The following is a 22,488-nucleotide window of genomic DNA, read 5'->3' as shown; positions in this document are numbered from 1 at the left end:
TAAAAATTCCCTGCAAAGCTAGAACCTATTCCACAACCACCCTAAGTAGCGCTAGGATAAGGTGCACTACCCTTGCTAGAGTTTTGTTGACCACTCTGAGGAGGTCAATCCTACTGAGATTTTTGTCCATGGCTTTGGTTATATCCTTTCTTTCTTGAGTCACTTGCACTCTATCCATCTTTAGGCCACTTTCCCTTTGATCAAAACTACTACCATCACCTTGTAAGGGTGATGATTGGGCTTGGCCCTCCCTTGAGGACTAGGTAAACTATTCATCTTGTCCTAAATTTTGTGCACTCTGGTTCTAAGAACCTAACTTGCCACTGAAACCTCTAGCCAAATTATTCTTTGTAATATGAGCTTTCTCATCAGCAAGAATAAGTTCTAGGCTGATGCATATGAACTTCTACAATAAGGGCATCCTTAAGGTCTTAATGAAATGATGAGTCAGGAGTAAATCATCATTGTTGTAGCATGTAGAGTATTGTCTAAGCTCAAAGAAGTGTATATTGTATTGGTCCACTGTAATTTTCCCTTTTTTGATCTCGTGGAACTCATCAACATGGGCCTCTCTAAATTGAGTAGATAGGAATCTCTTTCAAAATGTCTCCTCAAAGACCTCCTAGGTGAGACTTGTGATGCTCATCTAAAGCTTTTGCACCTCAATATTCCACCAAATAGATGTGTGGTCTCTCATTTGCATAATTGCACAGCAAGCCTTTAGATTGGTTGCATAGGGGTACATGGTGAAGCATCACTCCATGTTCAATAACCAAGTCTTTGTCTTGAGGTCACCTCTCTTACCATCATAAAATGGCAATTTGGATTGTTGAAGAGATTTCATGATATCCAAATGAATGTAATCATCACTATCATGGTCCCTACCACCTTGATGGTGCCTTTGACCACTTGGTGGATTACAAGAACATTCACGTTCACACTCCTTTTTATGCTCTGACTGATGGGAATCCCCATGATGAGATCTCTCTTCCTAATCATGATCCCATCGACGTTCATCTACATGAGGGCCCAACCAAGCAAGAATCTCCTAAAGCACTGGCATCAATACCCCAATGCCATTATGTTCATTACGACCCTACTCTCCATCTCCATCCCAATGTTCCTCTTCCTAATGTTCTTCTCCATGGCTATTCCGTCACTTACCACCCTAACCACAAAGTCTATGTGTAGGAGGCATCACTATAGGGTTACAAGATAAGGGTCAAGAACATGCCACACAACATAAGAGTCAAAGAAAGAACAAGAAGATATGAAGAAATAAACAGTAACTAAAAATACACATACAGAAAAACAAAACCATAGTGGAAGCATAACATAGAGATCCCAATTTTGCAACATGGGCTCTGATACCAGATGTATTGCCTCACTTGGAGATCCTTGGAACAAGGATTCAAAACAAGACAAGATAATTTTTTTAAAACAAGTATTGATGCACACGACACTCAAATACAAGGATCACATAGATCACAATGGAAGACCACAATCCTGGCTACCAACAAATCTCCATATACCACTACCAAACTAACACACACAAAAGAGAAACAAAACCCAAAGACAACAATAAAATGAAGAATCTAAGATCAATCAAAGCATGGAAAATTAAGCAAACCTAAAGGGTACTTAAAACCCCAAAAAAAGATCCCCAAAAACTAGTGGAGATGCCCCTTGTTTTTTGCACGAGAAAGTAAAGCACGCAACACAAGAAACTATCTTTTGCACAATGAAATGCACCAAATAGCGTGAGGAAGTACTTGCCTCAGTGACCAAAGCATCTAAAAATTGGTGTGGGGTTTTACAGAGGGAAGTGCCAAAAGCAGAGCGAGAGAACCTAGCATACTACGTGAACTTTTGCACTTGCACATGAGAAAGTAAAATTTTGCGCTAGGATCCAAAACAACATGCTAGAAAACATAAATTTAAAAAGTTAAGAAATGAAGTTCCTCCACACTAGGGAGTACTGGATCCACAAATCAAGGCATAGGCACTCAAACACTAAACTACAAGATGGAACTACAATAACCATCTAAAACAAATAGTAAAAGAATGTACTGAAAGTAACATTATAGTGTATAGAAGCAACATTGCAATGAATTGAAATAACCAAACTAAGCGTGTGGTTCCTCCCAATCGTAATAGCATCATGAGACTTCAAAAGCCCGAGTCATCCCCCCCACGTACCATCTCAAATTGCCAATGAGATAGTCGAAGTTGTCTTATAATGATGCCACTACTAAAGCGTAATAACATCATAAGATCAAGAAACCTAACATGCTAACCAAAAGCAATAAATACTCCAACTAAGTAGATAACATCATAACATCGTATGCTAAACATCATAATAAGGAAATGTGTCAATACTAACATCATTTAAACATGATATACAAGCATTCCAGAAAAAACATAAATCACAAGAATGTGTACTCCGAAACTGCAAGTACCAAGTGAAAACATCTAGCAATGGTCGCACTAGAACAATAGACCATCTCCATACACCAGTCTCCAGTAGTGATATAGGTAGCTACACCTCCCAACCACATGAACGTATAGGCTCACTCCCATTTTGTTGATGGAGATAATGATCCAACCACAAACACATATAAAATAAATGTCTATGGCTAATACTCATGCTAGACAGTAATGATGAATGAAAAACAAGATCATGAGACAATGAACTGGTCCTAGTCAGACACTTAATGACTACTATGTTGAGGCTAACACAATGGAGATTCACTTGGAATCAACAAGCCCAAGCTAGTATTGGCAAACGCACTACCCAATGTAAGGCACACACTCTAGGTGGCAGCTCTTCCCAACAGAAGGTGCACAATCTCAAATTTTTAATTACCTTAAATTTATTACCACCCAATATTTTTATTTAGTTATCACTTATACAAAAATTCCTCTTCCAACCCATGAGAAATAGGTACCAGGCTGTGAGATAGAAGCCCCTCCATGTGCTACCTTACCCTACCCATGCTAATCCAACAATGAGTGCCCGTAGGCATGCATATTCCCAACCTAACCCCAAATGATCATAACTCCACCAAAGTAAAAATGGGAGATTGAGCCTCTAAATTCACCCAAAAATGTATGCATATGTACTTGTGTGTGGAACACCACCATCATGAAGATCATAACATAAGGACTAGATGAGAACACAAGAAGAATAATCACTCCACCAAACACAAGCTCAAGAGGATAGATGTGATACACATCCCAATGCAACATAAAAGTGTAACAATAGTCTAATTGCCATCCAAATGGATGATCCAGGTCCACAATTAACATCATGCCAAGAAAACTTGAGAGAATAGGGTGGCACACAAAATGAAGTAAAAACCCCAAAACTAGAAAACTTCAAAATTGAAACCCATTTGGTCTTTGGGCACAAAAGCCTGGAAAATCCAATAAAATATGGATTCAGACACCATATGCAAAAATGACCAACATAATGGTGTGAAACCCCAAACTCTCATCCCAAAAACTGGGAAAACGTTCATACTTGACCAACTAGGAAAAATTGACAAATAGAAACATAGAGGAATACTGGTTTTTAGCCTCCAAACAAATAACTACTAGAAAAAATAATAAAAAAAGAGTTAAAACATGAAAATGGGAGAGTCCTACCTGATAGAAAAAGGGGCTGAAATAGGAAACAACACAATAAAATAAATAACACACAACACCTTTTTGAAATCACAACACAACAATGTCTCTCTAGCCAGATCCAATGCGACTAACCTTGTGAAGATCCCATGCCCGTAGCTCTCACGACAAACAAAAATGTGATCCTTTAGAATAGGATTCTCAAAAAAAGCTCTCAATTTTGTATTTTGAAAAAGTGAGAAGTGAAGAATTAAATTCATCTTTAAATCCTTATTCACTTTTAGAGTGAATAATCGATTACGGAAAATAACTAGCCAACCTAGTTAAACCCTGAATTGACCCAAATGGAAACAGGATATTCCTAGTAATAGGAATTCATCTATGGAAAAGTTGCTAGAAATTAAATTCAATAAAATTTAACCTAAAACCCAAAATCACAGAAATTTCCTTAACAACTTTTGCAACAATGCAAACCTCTAAATGCACATACATACTCACTGGTCTAGTTATATATTGCAAATGAGTCTGGATTTAACAAATCACCAAAAGGTTTAATTAAACATTTAAATAGGGATATGTCAACCATACAGGAAAAAAATTGGTAAAATATGAATAGGTGAATCACTAACTCCACATGTCACTGCAAGGGATATAAATCCTGCAAACTAAAACACATGATCAAGTGCAGTTACATATAATATCATAGTTGAAGTAGTAGATGCATTAAATACCTAATTTAACCATATATTCAATTATACCAAATTAATCCGTTTACATCACATATGTTCGCATAAAGCATAAGGAAACAAGAACAAAGTAAATATCCATAGCATAAAATCCATCACATAAAAAATTAGAGATATGTCCAAAATATCAGATAACTATATATCATCATAACACATGTTGTCATCTCAAAATGGCATCAACATGCGAATATGATAAACTAAACAACATAGCAGTATAACATCTATGATACTGAAATCAAAGTATAACATTCAATCCTCAAGTCATTTCAAAATGAAACATAACAAGAGTATCAAGTATCTCATGGATCAAAATATAACAATGTTCAAATTGCAAACACGAGAGGCACTATATCCTCCCCCACTAGCATAGGCTTACTCTTGGAAGCCAACAAAAAGATAGGGGTACAATCCTCTCAAATGTATAACATCTTCCCAAGTTGCAGAGGTCTCATTGTTCAGGTCCCACTAGACCCTTATCTGCTTAATGTACCAACTTGCAAAGCCTTCAATGTTGAAGGATACGTATGGGCTCCAAAGAAAGTTTCTTGTTTGCTACTTGCAAAGCATCCCAATCAAGAACATGGGTCACATCAAGAATATACTATCTAAAAATAGAAACATGGAAGACATCATGGATGTGCAATAAGCTAGGTGGCAACACTAATCGATAAGAAACTTGACCAATCCTCTTAAAGATCTCAAATGGTCTGACAAAATAAGGTGCCAACTTAGAGCCTTTCCTATAATAGATGGGGCTCTTCTTCAATTGCACTCTTAAAAACACCCCGTCTCCAACTGAAAAGTGACGATCCAACCTATGGGCATCTGCATACTTCTTTTGCCTATCTTGAACAATAAACAAATTCTCTCTAATATGAACAACTTGTTGCTCCTAAAGCATCTTTGGACCTAAAAGAACTCGGTCCTCTAAATGATCCCAACTCAAAAGCATACAACACAGTCTACCGTACAAGGCCTAAAAAGGTGACATGCCAAGAGAACTATGATACCCATTGTTGTATGCAAACTCAACAATGTATAGATAACCCTCCCACTTCACCTACATGTCCATCACATACATGCAAAGCATATCTTCTAGAACTTGGTTCACTCTCTCAATTTGACCATCAGTCTCTAAGTGATAAGCCAAACTAAAACTGAGCTGTGCACCCAAAGTATGCTGGAGAGACATCCATAGTGCAAAAGTAAACCTAAATATCTATTTGAAATGATCTGACAAGGGATCCCATGCAAACAAACAATATCCTCCAAGAAAACATACACTATAGAAGAAGTTTTGTAGGATGCTCTCATGGATGAAAAATGTGCTACCTTGGACAAGTTGTTCACTGCCACCATAATACAATCATGACATTGTGATGACATAGGTACCCATGTGATAAAATCAATGGATATCATATCGCATTTCCATCTTGGAATGGCATGCAGTTGCAAAAGACTTGTTGGATGTTGATGCTCTTCCTTCACTCTTTGAAACTCGAGACATCAAACAACAAAATCAGCAACATTGCACCTTATCCCTGCCAAAAGTACAACTTTTTAAGATCAACATGCATCTTCTTGACACCGAGATGTACAGAATACGGTGCACAATATGCTTATGACAAAACTAAGGTATGAAAATCACCCAACACAGGTACATAAATATGCCCCAAGTGCCGTAGTATTCTATCAAACTCAAGCAAATAACCTGAAAACCTCCCCTAAAGGGTAAGTTCAAACTCGATATCCACTCTCACCTCTTGATACTAAGTGTCACTAGGAAAAGCCTCTAAGATACGACCTCACAAATCCACTCCTAATGACAATACTGATATCTCATGTTGCCTCCTACTCAAGGCCTCAATGACAACATTCTCCTTCCCTTTAATATAGTGAACATCAAAGTCATATTCACACAAGAACTCCATCCAGCAACGTTGTCATGCATTCAAGTTTGGCTGAGTAAATATATATTGAAAGCTCCTATGATCACTATGCAACTCAAACCCATGTCCTAAAAAGAAATGCCTCCAATGAACTAGAGCATAAGTGGCCATGTATGGGAGAAGGCCTTTAGTTGGACTTTGGGTCAGTGCACTCTCTCCTCATGTTGAGAAGAGGGAGAAACTAAGGTGTTATGGGCCCTTAGTTGTCAATACAAACTAATTTTGTTTTGGGGAAATAAGGAGAGAAAGAAATGGAAGTTTATTGTGATTTGGTAGCCTTGGAAGAGGCATATGATTTGTGTTTTGATTGACATCTCCCACCTAGAAAAATCCAGCTTCTCCCTAGTCATAGGTTCATTATGGAACTTGTTGTGCATACCTTGGATGGGAATTATATGTTGAGTTATGTCATTGTGATTTTTTAAAAATGTTACTCAGTCGATTACCAGTTCTCCTAGCTTGAGGTGCGGTCTCACATCGAGGCCTAGGTTGGGAGATGAGTTCTCCATGGTTATTCTTTGTATTTTTGTAGATTGTTTGGATAGGTTTTTAGGATAGAAATCTTAGTTTTCTTGAGGCACTAATGGTTCTCTTGATGTCATGTGTTGGAGGCTCCTCTGTTGCCTCATCTTTCTTGTTGTATCATTGTATTGATGTGTTGAGATAAAGAATTCATACCTTCATAATGATCTATCAAAATGTATTCTATGTTGTTGATTTCATTTTCAATAAGAAGAAAGGTGATTATTTTATGAGATTTTGTATAAAATGGTGATAAGATTTCAAGTTGAATGATATTCTATTTTTCTTTAGATCCATTGGAATGGCATAATGTTAAAATGCTAGATTATTTCATAATTCAACCTAATTCAATCCTTACATTCAACCATGAATGTGAATAGAATTGGTATTGATAAAGTCATGGAATTGGATAAAGGAATCAAAGTGAAATGTAGATATAGACGTCCCTATAAGTTCTTGTTAAAGGATTCAATATTCAAATTTACACATTCAACTATATTACACTTTACTTACCTAGAAAATTCAATGCTTAGAACGATGGACTATAGTCCTAATTGAAACATTTGTAAAACTACATTAAACCACCCCTTGACTATAAGAAAATAAAAATATACAATGTAAATAAATCCATGAGAAAAATCAAGTGTTAAGAAAGGAAAAATATATTAAAAAAGAGATGAAAGTTGCAATTGAGAGAGCCAAAATGCTCTTTCAAAAAATTCTCCAAAAATTCTACCCCCTAAATCTCAAAATTCATCTCCTTTTATACATATCAATTAACTAATATGGGCTTGACCATTTTTTAACAAAATAACCCTTTTTCGCCTTATTTACATTTGGGCTTAACAAATGAAGTTTAACAAATTTTGTTGTAAAATGCCATTTTTTGGGTTTGTTATTAAGCATAAGCCTTATTTAATTAGGCCTATCAATTGGTTAGGAGCTAAATATAATAATGCCTAAAGTTAGATCAAAATTCTTGGAGGGTGTAGTGCTTCTGTGGGTGATTGTTAAGGTGGTGGTTGGAGATTCTAATCTCACCAACAATGATGTTGACATTTTGTCCTTATCCACACTAGAGGACACATCTTTACTCACCCCAACAACAACTACATCCATGTTTATGGTGTATTGGTAAGGAGGAAACATAAGAAGGAGTGAGGTTATGAGTTCAATTCACATAACCATTGTTTTGTTGAGAACGACATATTTGTCCAACTTTGAATGCCAAATTTGTGCCACATGGCAACTTTTCATTTGGTGTTCACATGACACATGTCATATTCCAATTTGATTAACTTTCCATATGTCATTTGGGATTGGATTAGTATGTTGATATCATCTGGTCAACCCTTTTCATGGGTAACTTTGATTGACCATAACTTCTGCATACAAACTATGTTTTTAAAACTGAAAGTAGTTCTAGAATTAGCACATGCACTACAACTTGGAATAATTTTTACATGGATTTGAGACAATTTATTTTTTACCTTTTTGCCCGTTGACCAAAAAATTGACCAAGCATAACCCTTGCATACGAGCTCCTTTTGAACTTGTTCAAACTGTATCGAGTTCAATTTTCTGAGCTCTTTGCAATGATGTTGAATTTGAGAGAATTTGAAACTTTTTTTTTGAGGTTTTTCCTAGATCCACCTAGATCATGAAACCCTCATGGATTTAATCACATTGAAGGATGTTTTCACTCTTTGGAATTCTCATGTTGCAATGAAATCTTCAAGTCAAGATATGTTAGAATTTCTTCAAAGAATAGGTACATCCCATCAAAAAGCTATGCTTCAAATAAAAGATGCAATATTCATTTGGTTTCCACTTTCCAAATGGCCACACTACTACTTAAGTTTGTTTGTGAGTGCACCAAAGATTTTGATCAAAAATAAAAATAAAATTTAAAAAAATAAGTCAAAGATGATGTAGAAAAAGCATTTTGAGTTAACATCTGAACATCTCTAAGAAGGTATTCAAAGTGCCAGAAAATCCAAAATTTGCAAACTTGACAAAGGAGAATTCATAACTATGGAATAAGAAAATCTTGATTACATAATTTTTTTAAATAACAACTAGCAATTCATCAAAGAGAATTAGACGATATCAAAAGATGCAACACCATGGTTATCAAGGTGAATGCAATGGCACGAAGTAAATTAAATCCCGATCCTATGATCATCTTCGATTACATCACCAAGTACAAGGCCTTTGTTGATAATCTACATGATTGATTCATTCAAAATCAATAGTTTCAATATTTTCTTCAAGTGTATTTTCAACTTTGTAGATTTAGAAGATAGGTTTCCTGTAATCCATTCACATATAACCTAATTACACATACCTTTAGTCATGTAATCCAATAATTTTTCTTCTTAGTTTGGCTTAGTCAAGGTGGTTGACTTTCTCCCACTTTTTCTCCTTCTTTCTTTTAGTCCTTTGCCTATATAAAGGAGTGTCCCTTATTGTAAATGTTATCTTTTATATATGCAAAAGAGCTCTACCAAACTTGCACAAGCATAATTTTGATTGTACAATACAAATTTGAAAGAAAAGTGAATAAGAAAAAGCAGTTAGATTCAAAGCTTTGACTAGAAACCATTTTGATAGAACAAATTGGAACTTGTGACTCTGATTTGTTTATATTATCTCTTATGCATATTAATATTGTTTGTTTCATAAAGCATAGTGAGTACAAGAAACAATTGGAGCCAAAGCTTTGACTAGGAGCAATTGCGGTAATATAATACTAGAAGCTTTGACTGTAGTTTATGTCATTGTCTCATATTCAAGCAAATTGTTTGAACTAAGTTGTAGTGTAGAAATCATCTACTTTTGGAAGTTTGTGCACCCCAATGATAGAGATTTACTCTTGTTTCATACCCATCCTTATAGATTAGGAAAACTAGACATAGATCTAAGCCAGTACGCTCTCAATCAACCTTTGAGTTGGTGTTTGATATTGGCATCACTATTTCCAACTGTTAGATATAAGTGTAGTTATAGAGATTAAACCTTGCCCATTACTGGCTCTATGAGTAAGTGGATTCTTTCTTGAAATAAGAAGAAAGAATATTGATAACACCCTTTTACACTATCTGAACTTCTTGCTTACCTTGAGTTGATCCAAGGAATTGTGAAAAGGGGGAGTCTTCCCTTTAAGTTAAGACAGACTCTGTCTCACATGTTGTGGCTGGTCAACCTATTTTATGACTCAAGTTGCATAAACTGTCAATTGCAAAATATCCACTCAAAAAATAGAAAAAGATTTCATTGTGAATTCTCTTGATTGAATATATAGTTTCTACACTTGGAAAATTGAACATGTTTAGGGAATGACTTGTCTTTTTTTTTAATAGGAAAGGCATCTCAAAGCATAATGGAGAAAATGCAAAACTTAATAAGTCAATGAAGTTATTGGCTCTAAAAACAGAGGTGTAAAGATTGTAAACTTTTGGAACTTGTTAATTTTAAATGGAAATTATCTTGTTTGCTACACACACTGCATTATTCTACAAAAGGCCTCCAACCAAATTAAAATCATATTAGTTGTTTCATATCAATACTTAACACACAATCATTTAGGTTAGTTGGAATTTTCAGTTCCAGGTTATCAAAAGAGGCAGAAGTGCAAGCTTTAGGGCTTTCCAAACCATAGGCATAAATTCAAGCAATGAATCACCCACGTGCTTAATTAGAATTATCTTGTTTTAATAAGACGTGTTACTTGTAAGTCTTCAATCACACCTAATTCTTTGAAGATTGTGGTGATCAATAAGAGATAATAGGAAAGTATATGCATAGATTGAAGATTAATTTATGGGAAGATCATATAGAAGTGGTAATAGAGGTGGTGTCAAGTGTTTTATTTTCTTTTACACAGACAACCGGTAGATGACAAGCTTTAAACAGATGGAACATTTCTTTATACATACCACATCCAAATCAATATTAAACTAGGCTAATATTGTTCATAAAAATCTTTAAATAGCGGATCATTATTCACATCAGGCATAAAAATATAATTGTTAGAAGCAACTATAAGACAAGATCATCTCACAAATTATTTTATCGTATTTGATACAACATAGATCATAGTGGTCATTGCATTAGATACAAATCTATTTACAAGATCAATTCTTTAAGGATACATCTAATTGTCTATGTTAGAGAAATAACTAGCATTGATATTAGTTAATTAACTTATCATTGACTTTATTTTTGTCAACTATATGAGTTGTAATTGTAGCAGGATAATAATTCATAATAAGAATAAAGAATCCAAGTTAATTATCCCTAAATTCTAGGATACATAAATAGGGGACATTACACATGATCAAGACAAACCGCTAACCACACACATCCATGCAAATCATGTTTTACACTATAACAACATTATTAATCATAGAGAATAATGCTTCATGTAGAAGGAAATGAACCACTTTTTGGCATGTGAGTGATATGTATAAAGAGGAAAGTAATATTTCACTTACATGTCTTATTAGTCACAATGGTTAGAAAACACAATTTGTTGTTCAACCTATAACTTCACATAAATAAAATCAAATCTTGTCGAGATTCACACACCTTTTTTACCTAAAGAGGTTCAAGCTATGATAACCAACCTTGATTTGAGATATCAACTTGAATGAGAAGAAAAAATACATATTAGCAACCATGAACTAAGTTTGTGTAGGTTGGAAAACACAATGTGTTGTTCAACCTAGGACTTAATGTTTAAATCAAATCTTGTGGAGGTGTGCACACCTCTTTCACATAGAGAAAACTTATCATATCCAACCTTTAACTTGAGGTAACATCAAATGAGAATATAAAACACATCTTACTGACCATGCACTATGTTTACATAGGTTGGACAACATGATACTAGTTAAACCTGGAACTTCATATTTACAATCAAATTATATCATGGTAAACATAGCTCTATTAGATTAGTGGAGGGTTGTGATATCCAAATTTTAATTTCAGATAACATCAAATAATCATAAAAATTGAAATCATCAATTTTTGAGATAGCATAATATCAAAGAAAAATATAAATAAATTCAAGATAGTCCTTTTTGTATATATCATGATGTTCATGACCATTCCATTAATGAGTGCCATTGTTTAGAGTGTAAAATTGAAAAATTGTAATCAAATATTTCCTTCATAGTCAGTCCGTTTGCACATTCTTGTACATGTGAGTAGACATGACAGCTTACGTTTATTATATATTTATTCATCTCATGTTGTTATCACATTTAAACAAGTAGAGTGCATGTAGTGTCTATATCATGGCATGTAAACCTACATGCCAGTAGACATGACAACTTGTTTTTATTATTTATTATTTCTTATTCATTTCATATTTTTATGAGTCGTGACACATAAAGAAGTAGAATGCATGCAGTGTCTATATCATGACATGCAAACCTACATGCCAGTAGACATGACAACTTGTTTTTATTATTTATTATTTCTTATTCATCTCATATTTTTATGAGTCGTGACATATAAAGAAGTAGAATGCATGTAGTGTCTACATAATGGCATACAACTTGTAATGTTGAAGGTAGGTGAAACCACCTGTCTATTAGTTTCCATGCATATTCTCTAATCTTTCGAAAATTCTAAATTAAGGTCAACGTCCTCTCCTTCCAGTAGCAGGTTTTGTTTTCTCCCATTTTCTGCAATTTATTATATGTTTTTTTAACCTTTAATCTTCCTTCGGAATTCATATCTCATAGATGCAGATACAAATCTTCCTATATCATTTATAGATTCTCCATCTCCACGCCGTCAATGGATTCAATAGTTTTAGTGCTTAGTTCATTGACATGGTCAGCACGGAGGAAATTTTCTCACAGACAATATGCCTTTGATTTACCTACTTGGAAACTGGTCTCTATTCATAGAGATCACATAAAAAGAAAGTTATTACAAAAAAGTAACTAGTTGAGGTGATGCATACAAAATTATTGAAACAATGTATTGAACAAGTAATATTTATCATATGAAACCTGTACACTAATATACAAATTGTGACTTCATGATTGGAGTAAATTATCACATGATAACTGTACATTTGTAAACAAATAGAAGCTTCGTGATAGGAGATAATCATACAAAAGATGCTCTTATATTCAATGTCTATAGCATATTATCTGAAACAAACGGAAAAGGAAATGGTAAACATACAAGCAACCCTAAAACTAAAACTGTTATACCTACAAAAACACCTCTGTTATCAGGCTGAGAAATCTCTTCTGCTTGAGGAGAAATAGGTCCCCTTTGCAAGAATATGATTAATACAACCCAATAAAATGAAACATCGTTGAACAAAGCCGAGAAACCAAGTAATGCTATTGATGCAGCAGTAAGTCGCGACCATACCTACAATAATAGAATAAGTGTTCTATACTAATTAGAAGCCATGGAAATAATAACTTTGCATATAAAAGAATGCTCTTGAATACAGATAAATATCAAGTTACTTTTACTTTTAAATTGTAGTAGAGTATGAATGAGGTACCTAACCATGTGATTTGGACACAGAATTTGGAGTTTAACACATGGCAAGGGGTGGAGACATGTAAACTAACACATTACTTATAATGTAAATGTCTCAAAAGGCACAGAAAGTGCATGAAAAAACTATGACGACGAACAATTTGAACATAAAAAAATAAAAAATACAAGGGAAACTAGTCATAGATACATTACCATAATAAAGCTTTAACATTTTATGGACTAATTTAAACGACTTTTTATCAAGGTCAACTGGCTAAGATGAAGACTAACAAAGAATGTAGCTGGAAAGATTCTCCTTTCAAGAGTAGAAAGTGGAAGTAAATTAATTAATGTTCACAGAGGTAGAATCAGCTAAATTTGAAGGAAGTTAATTAACTTTCCAGGAAAAACTATCGTTAGAGGGAATTCAATTCACATTCACTAGTGCGAAGAGGCTGTAGGAGTTTCTTCTCTAGGCTCCACCTTTCTTCACATAGACTGGATAATGACTAGAATATTTTGTCTAGGAAATTGAACCAATGGCAATGTGAACGTGTGTTTTTTGTGTCCTCCAGAAACAAGGCATATAACAGAAAATGGTGGACTCAAAACCAAAACTCACTTCATGTAGATCTAATTCGGAAGGTCCAATAAATAATATTCAAGCAGAATCTACTGTGGACAGAGCTCTAATTGAAATTATGCACACAAACCTCCACCTTAAGCAGTTCCAAATACATGGTAAATCTAAGCTTCTTAGATTAATTTGAGATATTTTTGTCGACAGCATACAAGTCTTCCCTCACCACCCTTCCTTTGTTTAAAGCATAATTTAGTGAGACAACTTAGAGAACTACTAAACACATTTTTAAAGCGTCTACATATAATGTAACTTTGGTATTTCATTGGTATCAATTAACTCAACCTCATTTTAGTTACTTCTATTTTTCTTGGAATGTAGTGTACAAACAATCTCCTACTGAATGAGTGTCAAAACTGGAAAAAGAGTGGGTAAGTACATATATATTTTGCAAGCATGCTACAAAATAAGTTGGCTCTCACATTGGTTGGACAGCTTGATAAAAGATCTTTGGAGGAAGTGCTTTCCTAAATCTCATAAAATAATGTCTCAACTGGTCTCTGATAGATATTTGTCTCACTATAGCCCCGCCAGCTAGGATAAGTTCACAAGCTTATTACATCTATTCAATAGGATGCCTCTCAATCATCTCAGATCATACTGGCAACCCATGCCTGATCTGCAAATTAAATGTGATCTGCTCTTACTTCAGCCCATTGAATCTAACTTCATTAAGCAGTAGCTTTTAGGAGGCGTATTATTTATGTTCACCTTGACAAAAAATCCTTGGAGAAAGCTGTTTTATATGCTCAATACATGATAATTTTAAATTTAACCTTTTACAAATGCGAGAGTACACCTCAAAGCAAGTAAATTTTGTCCCCAGTGTGTAAATTGATTGGTAGTGTTGTTGGATAGATGAATATTGGTTGTGTTCAAACCCTGCAAAGACTCTAGCCAATGGGCAAGCCACCTGCCCAAGAGTTACAATGAGTTCTAAACTTTAACCCACAGCATACTGCAGTCTCACAGTACTCAATTCTCCCAGTCAAACCAAAATAAGAGCTATTTTTATGCGTTCCCTAATATTCGATGCATTTCAAACCTCTGCAAACATGACCATGCATGTGAGATAACACCCATAGTTATGAGAGAGACATCTCTAGTCTCCGAGACATCTCTGGAGTCTTGGCAGGTGGGCCAGCATAACTCAATGTCTTCCCGTGATGTCCCCTCCCCAAGATAGGATTTCATGCCTAAATAAAAATATTAAAACAAATGACAAAATAAATCAATAATAAATATAAAATTAAAATAATAATTATAAATTATCAAATTATATAGAAACAAATATTACAATAGTTTCTAGGAGAAAATATAATATTCAATAAATAATAATAACATATAACTAGTATAAATATCTTAAATAAATCTATCTAAAGAAATGCCGATAGATATCCACTACAAAATAATTAAAATTTAATTTACTACATCTAAAATTATTTATATTTCTTTTATCTCCATTTATTTAGTTTTCTACTAACTTCAGCTTTTTTTTTATAACTTCTTAAAAAATGTATGATTTATATCTCCAAATATTATAATTTAAACGGATATGTGGTATTTACTAAATTGTTTTTAAAAGCATATTCTATTTATAATAAGATTTAAACCTTTGACATGTAGATGGTTATCAAATTTAACCTAGAAGAATAAAAGTTAATATTAACACACTCACACCATCCCACTCCCCCATTCTGCCATTGTAGAATGCCCATCGACATTAATTACAATATAACTAAATAATTATATAAAAAATATAAATAAATAAATATAATAATAAGCATTAAACATGAATAAACAGTGTTAGCCATTGAATCAACAGTGTTAGCATCCGATGAACAGTACACTTATATACAATCAACACAAGGAAGCAGTCGATTATCAGTCAACCAAAACTAACAAGAAGAAATAGAAGAATTTCACTGTAATATCAGACATTAAAATGGTATGCTCAGGTTGAACCAATAACTTATAAAGTCGTGAGTGCATGACCGAGAAGATATAAAGTGTCGTTAGTGCATGACCGAGAAGTTTTATTAAGGAGATGACTCTTCTCAGCATCTTAGCCTCGAAATAAGGAGTAGCGTATGTTATCGAGTCAGCATATATAGCAAGCGGAATGCAAGAAAGAAAAGATACGTCCGAGCAGTGAACACGTAGTGGATTATTGGTAGAAAAGAAGAGAATCAGATTTCTACAAGGGTGGCTATATGTTACTTCGCTCCAAAAGGCTCAAAAATATATAAAAAACATAGGTTGGATCGAGAAGATCCGTTTGTTGCGCTAAAAAAAGACATAACAGCCTTTAGCTCTTTAGGGGAAATAATGTTAATAGGGGATTTCAATGCTAGAACAGCAAACAACCAAACTCTCAATCTTAAGGAGAGTTACAATGAAAGCAGAGATCCAGTTTGGCTCGAAGAAGAAGGGACACAAAAATGGGAAAGATCTTCACAGGATAGCATGGGAAAGATTAATCATTTTGGTGCTGAATTACTAGGCTTATGCTGCCTATACAACATGGTTATATGCAATGGTATGGAAAAGTGGCCTAAATCAGGAGGCATCACATGCAAAAGACACAATGGACAAAGTGTTGTTGATTATGTTATATGCTCGCAAGACTATGTCGCAAAGATAATTAACTTTGACATAGAAGATTGCCCCATGGAGTTAAAATCTGATCATAACCCCATCTTGATAAGGGTGACTACTCACTTCAAAGATCAACATATTGTCCCAAAACTTTTATAGAAGAGGAAGATGATTCCGACTGGCAAAGTTTTAATGACACAAGAAAACCATGATACTTTTCAAGACTCTCTTTTGCGGCTGTCTAGGGTTCCGGGAAACCATCTAGAGTCTGAAAAACAACATTTCATGGACAAGGATAATCTTGTTCTTACTATCATTAAAGCATTGGAGGAGTGTAAAAGATTTAGGGCCACAAAAGAAGCCAAGAACACTTTTCCGGCCAATCCTTGGTTTGATGAAGAGTGCAAAATGGCAAAAAGGAATTGGAAAAAGAACATGAACAAAGAAAGTAGAAAAGAGTATAATCAACTGATTAAAAAGAAGAAAGAAGAGTATGTGAACAAGAGAAGAATAGAGTTGATTAATCTTGGTAAAAACAACCCCAGAAAATTTTGGAAAGAGCTTCAGCAGAGAAAAACTCAGATAGTGAATAACATAACAGGAACCAAATGGCTGGAATATGCCAAGACTCTCTACGAATGTGATCTAAGAGAGCACAGTATCATGGAAACAGAGACTACAGGGGAGTTATTCAGTGAAAATGATATTATTCAAGGCATCAAAAGGTTAGCTGTTGGTAAAGCGCAAGATATAGATGGGCTACAAGCGGAATACTTAAAATGGGGTGCTGAAATCCTCACACCACACATCACTAAGATTTTCAACAGTGTCAATAGAGAGGGTTTCCCTGTAAAATGGACTACAAGTGTGGTGATCCCACTCCACAAAAGTGGAGATATAAACAATCCTTCTAATTACCGAACCATCATGATCAATCCACTATTTGGCAAGTTATTTGGTAGTTTGGTAGAACAAAAAATCAGCAACTGGGCTAAAACAGAAGGCAAACGTGCAAAAGGGCAAGCAGGCTTTAGACCAAAACACTCTACTATAGATCACGGCATCACTCTCAGGCATTTGATAGAGAAAGTTTGGGACACTCCGGGGAACGAGGCTTTTTGTTGTTTCGTGGACTTTAAAAAAGCTTTCGACACAGTGCCACATAATAAACTATGGGATAGAATGGTAGAGCTGGATGTCCCTAAAGAACTTACGTCAGCGGTTTACAGATTATATGAGCAGGTCAAAGCTAAAATCAGAACGACAGAAGGGTTATCAGAAGATTTTGATAGCAACATCGGGGTTAAGCAAGGGTGTCCGCTTTCTCCCACACTATTCGGGCTTTATATTGACAAGTTAGAAGAGTGGATAAACAAGACCAATGGTGAGGGGGTGCAGCTGGCCCACTTCGTGATAAGATTGCTCTTATATGCAGATGATCTCATAATTCTTGCTAGAACAGCTAAAGGTTTGAAAGAGCACTTGAAAGCACTAGAATTTTTTTGCCATGATGTAGGAATGCAAGTTAACACTAGCAAAACCAAAATTATGATCTTCTCACTAAAGAAGAATAGGGGCATACAAGACAAGTTTCTGTTTGAAAATAGCCCCCTTGAGATTGTGGAAGAGTACAAATACTTGGGCATCGATTTTCATAACAAACTCAACTGGGATACTTGTAGATCGAAAAGAATCCAAGGGGGCTGGAAGGCGTTATACTCTTTACAAAACAAGTGCAGGAACGCAGAATTATGGGGTTGGACGACCATGAAAACTCTGTTTGGTTTGCTGGTCACTCCGGTTATTCTATACGGATGTGAAGTGTGGGGCGGTAGTATGTCCAAACAGAAATGGCGGCAAGTAGAAAGAATTCAAAAACACTTTATCACATGCAATCTTAAAGTCAAGACCACAGTTCCGTATGAAATCCTTTTGGCGGAGGTGGGTTCCTTTCCATTAGAAGCCGTCGCATTGACCCGAATGCTAAGCTATTTAAAGAAAACTCAAGGTCTAGAAACACATCGTTGGCCCAAGTTGGTAATAGAGGAAAAACTTGTGAGGCGGAAAAGCACATGGATGAAACAAAATGACAAATGGATGCAAAAATGGGATATCAACATCCAAGCTTGCCCGGATAACATTAAAGAAATAAAAAAGTTTGTCAATGAAAAATTTCGCAATATTCTGTGGACAAGACACATAGGGAGGAAAAAATCTTATTACATTAAAGAATTTAATCCCACTTCTAGTCATGATGAAAAGGCCTATATAAGGGCACCTATTAACTGGAAAGCAAAAATGTTGATGGCACAAATTAGAACTAGTTCACATCAGCTGCGATGTGAAACTGGTAGATGGCAAGTTCCAAAGGAAGAGTGGGCAGACAGAACATGTTTATTTTGCAATATGGGAACAGTGGAGACAGAGCAACACTTTGTCATGGAATGCTTGGCTTACAACGACATCAGATCTGATTATACAAAAATTCTGCAGAACAAGGACTTCAACTATTTATTTGAGGAAGATCAAGTGAAGAGAACAGCGGAGTTGATTATCAAAATTCAGAGAAGAAGAGACAAGTTAACCAAAACTTTGCAACTGACTAGTTTGGCTCCTGACTCGAGAGGGCGATTGCATGGGTCCCATAGACTACTTTAGTCTCGTGGACGTCATTAAAATCTATCATATCATATCATATCAATAGGCAGCACATATCACAATTGCTTGGAAAAGAGAGTGAAGAAGATTGGACAATTAGAAGAGTTCAAAAAAGGAAACGTGGGCATCTTGGAAATAAGAGTTGCATACCATTTCCCGCAATAATACATAACTTTCAGGATACTATTCTTTTTCTGATAATACAGAGTTTATATATGTATTTGCACTATATATGTATTTGCACTTATGATTAGTACAATAAGGGGCAGAGTATTGTATACTTCAAATCAACCTACGCAGTCAAAAAAGAAGATCCACAACAGTTTGTAGACGTAACAACGTGTTCTCTATGGACTATTGCTTCACAGAGATAATCAAACCAAACAAGGGAACAACCTGAACATTTACAAATTAGATATCTACAGTGCTGGAGTCAGAATGAAATCAGGAAAAACTTCTCTTATTCTCTATTGCAAGATATATATCAGCATGTCAGCATAAGGAATATAGGAGAGAGAATATAATAGGGGGTTACTTCAGACTTCTATACAAATATATGTCTATGGAACAGATAAAATAGAAACTCAGAAATTTATTAATAAAGACAACATCCTTGTAAGACCCCTCCTTGCAGGCACTTATCTAAATATGAATTTCCTTAGTAATTTTCTTTACAGGAAAATATAATGGATAGAAGAGCTGGATGAGATGATAGAATGAACATTTATTAGGGTATTATGGTTTAATACATATTCTCATAAGGAGTGTTAGAAACTCGGAGATAAATTATCACCACACTGTGAAGTGTTCATAAGATAACTTAATATTAGAAGTTAGAATAAACTATTGTGCAAGGAACTATAGGACAATATCGTGTTTTAAAATACTGCATTGTGCTGGGTTTGACCAGCTACGTGGAAACATGAATTAGAGGCTATAGGGCCGAGGCATTTTTGTATACGCCATATATATATATATATATATATATATATATATATATATATATATATATATATATATATTTATTTGATGGAACTAGAGTGTTAGGATGGGGTTAGGATCCCCGACACATATGTTGATGATATCGATTCAAGTGAATATTTTGATGTTGTAGATTGAACTAATGGTAAATAGAGATTAGTATGTAAATTATATTTTGAGACAAGATTGATATTGCTAAGGTGTTATATAAAGTTTTAGACAGAAATATAATGCGATGCTAATAAGTTTTAAAGATGGATGAACAATGTGTTTTTAATTGGTAAATGAAATACTGAATTATTGTGCCCTAATATTATAAAAGTATTGTGTTCCAACAGATTATGGTTCTAGGTTGAGGTGAGTTTACTGATTGTGCAAAAATGTGATTAAATCCTAAACATTGTGTGTTGACCTTGGGTACATTTATATACCTTAGGTGTTATGAAATTAATGGACTTATATGTTAATGAAGATGAAAATAAATTAAGGGTTTCTATGATTTATGAGTTTAAATAGAAATGGATATCAATTGGATATTGGTGATGATTACCTTATAATGATTGTACTTATGATCCTAATTAGGATTTGCCTTATACCCTTTTAGGATTAAGTGTATATGCATTTGGTTTCTTATTTTGGTGATGGAACTTGAATCACAATTAAATCTAGAATATTGGATGAATTAAGGTTAGAAGTTTAAAACAAAATATTGAATTGATGGATATATCATGGGTTTCAATTTTGCAAGTGCTTTATATATGATCATTGTTTAGAAATGAAAAACTTATTGAAATGAAATTAGGAAAGTATGATGTTGAAATTAATTATGCAAGTTAAATTGATATATATGTATGTGATTTTTCTTGAGCTATTGATATTTGAATTGAGTGTATAGGAAACTAACCATGGTACTAAATCGGTGAACTAGGAACTAAACCTATGTGCAAATAGTGAAGCCAAGGTTGAATCTATTGAAGAGATTTGAACCTTGTTGTCATGTATTTTAATTTGTAAATGAGTGTATGTATTATAGATTAAATTTATTTTGTAATTAGTGACATGTCACTTGTAAAATATGTAATGTGTTTTTATGGTGCCACTTCGTAGTTGTAATGTCCATGTGTAAATGACATGTCAATTAGAGTTTGGCAAGAGACACTTAACCTAAAACTAAACCTAATAGAGTGCTTACGTTAATCCTGCTTGATAAGAGTTATTAGGTGAAGTCACATCAAATAGAATTTCGAATTCAAACTTTAATTGCACTTTTGAGGGCTAAAAAGTGGTCCGAGGGTGTCATCTTAGAGAAAATTAAGTACCCATATGGTAGTACTATGAGTTGGGGACCTATTTGTCGGAGAAATTACATGACCTTACCCTTGGCCACACACTTGCGCAAGCTTGCATTTATGAAATGAGGCAAGAAGAAAGGCCCAGGACTAGTAGGTCAACTCACACCTATTGCTAGTGGAGGGGTAGGAATTTGGAGGTCTTTTTAGAAGGTCTTAGACAACTTAGTGAGTGTTCACCAAGTTTCTAATTTTAGAGACATTGGAGATTGGAACAAAAAGGAAAGGGCTCGTCTCAACTATTCATTTCCCTTACATTGAGCAAGGTTGGTGGCTCTTGTCAAGGTAAACTAAATCAGTTTGTTGCAGATTAGTATGTTGATGAAATTATGAATATGTATTGTATGCATTTTTTCTTCTTGTTGTTCTTTTGAAGAGATGGGTATGGAGTTTTTGATTCATTTTTTTTTGCATTTTTGAAAGAGTTTTGTTCTTGGATGTGGAAGACATTACTCATTCTTGGGACAAAAGAAGTGGCCTTGGGTGAAGGGGTTAGTTGGTCCTCCATTGTAGTGTAGAGTCTCTTCTCATGGAGAAGAGGGAAAGAATCATGAAGTATGGACTCATGTTTACCATTGATGTTTTGATATCATTTGGGGATGATAAGGAGATGGATGTGCATGAAGAAATTGTGATTTGTATAAGCCTTGTGAAGGCATGAATTTGATTATGTTGTAGTATGAGTCTTGTGAAGGCATGAATTTTATTATGTTATCGTAGACACCTCCTCCTTGGTTGGCCCACATTCACTTTTTTTCATGGGTTCTTAGGCAATCCCATTGTGAAGCCTTGGTTAAGAGTGTAATTGTTGTTATTTTGATGTTTTATGCATTGTGAGTTTGGTTGTGTATGTATCCCGTTTCGCCTTGGTTCTCTAAACTTGGGGGTGGTCTTATAAAGAC

The 22,488-nt window shown here is 34.7% G+C and overlaps 1 protein-coding gene across 1 annotated transcript in view; it reads right to left on the bottom strand.

The window, feature by feature from the left end:
* Positions 1-12,841: 12,841 nt before the first annotated feature.
* EGY2 (ethylene-dependent gravitropism-deficient and yellow-green-like 2) overlaps positions 12,842-22,488 on the bottom strand; it is a 119,290-nt gene continuing 109,643 nt past the window's right edge. The window contains exon 12 of the mRNA XM_089798383.1: positions 12,842-13,243. Within this exon, the coding sequence (XP_089654509.1) occupies positions 13,001-13,243 (243 nt within the window). The 3' untranslated portion in view covers positions 12,842-13,000. The remainder of the gene's footprint in view (positions 13,244-22,488) is intronic.

The sequence above is a fragment of the Cupressus sempervirens genome, chromosome 8, assembly GCF_028749045.1.
Source record: "Cupressus sempervirens isolate cs-2001-9-10 chromosome 8, ASM2874904v1, whole genome shotgun sequence".
Lineage (NCBI taxonomy): Eukaryota > Viridiplantae > Streptophyta > Pinopsida > Cupressales > Cupressaceae > Cupressus > Cupressus sempervirens.
Note: the sequence above shows the minus strand (reverse complement) of the source record. Positions and strands in the feature narration are given on the sequence as shown.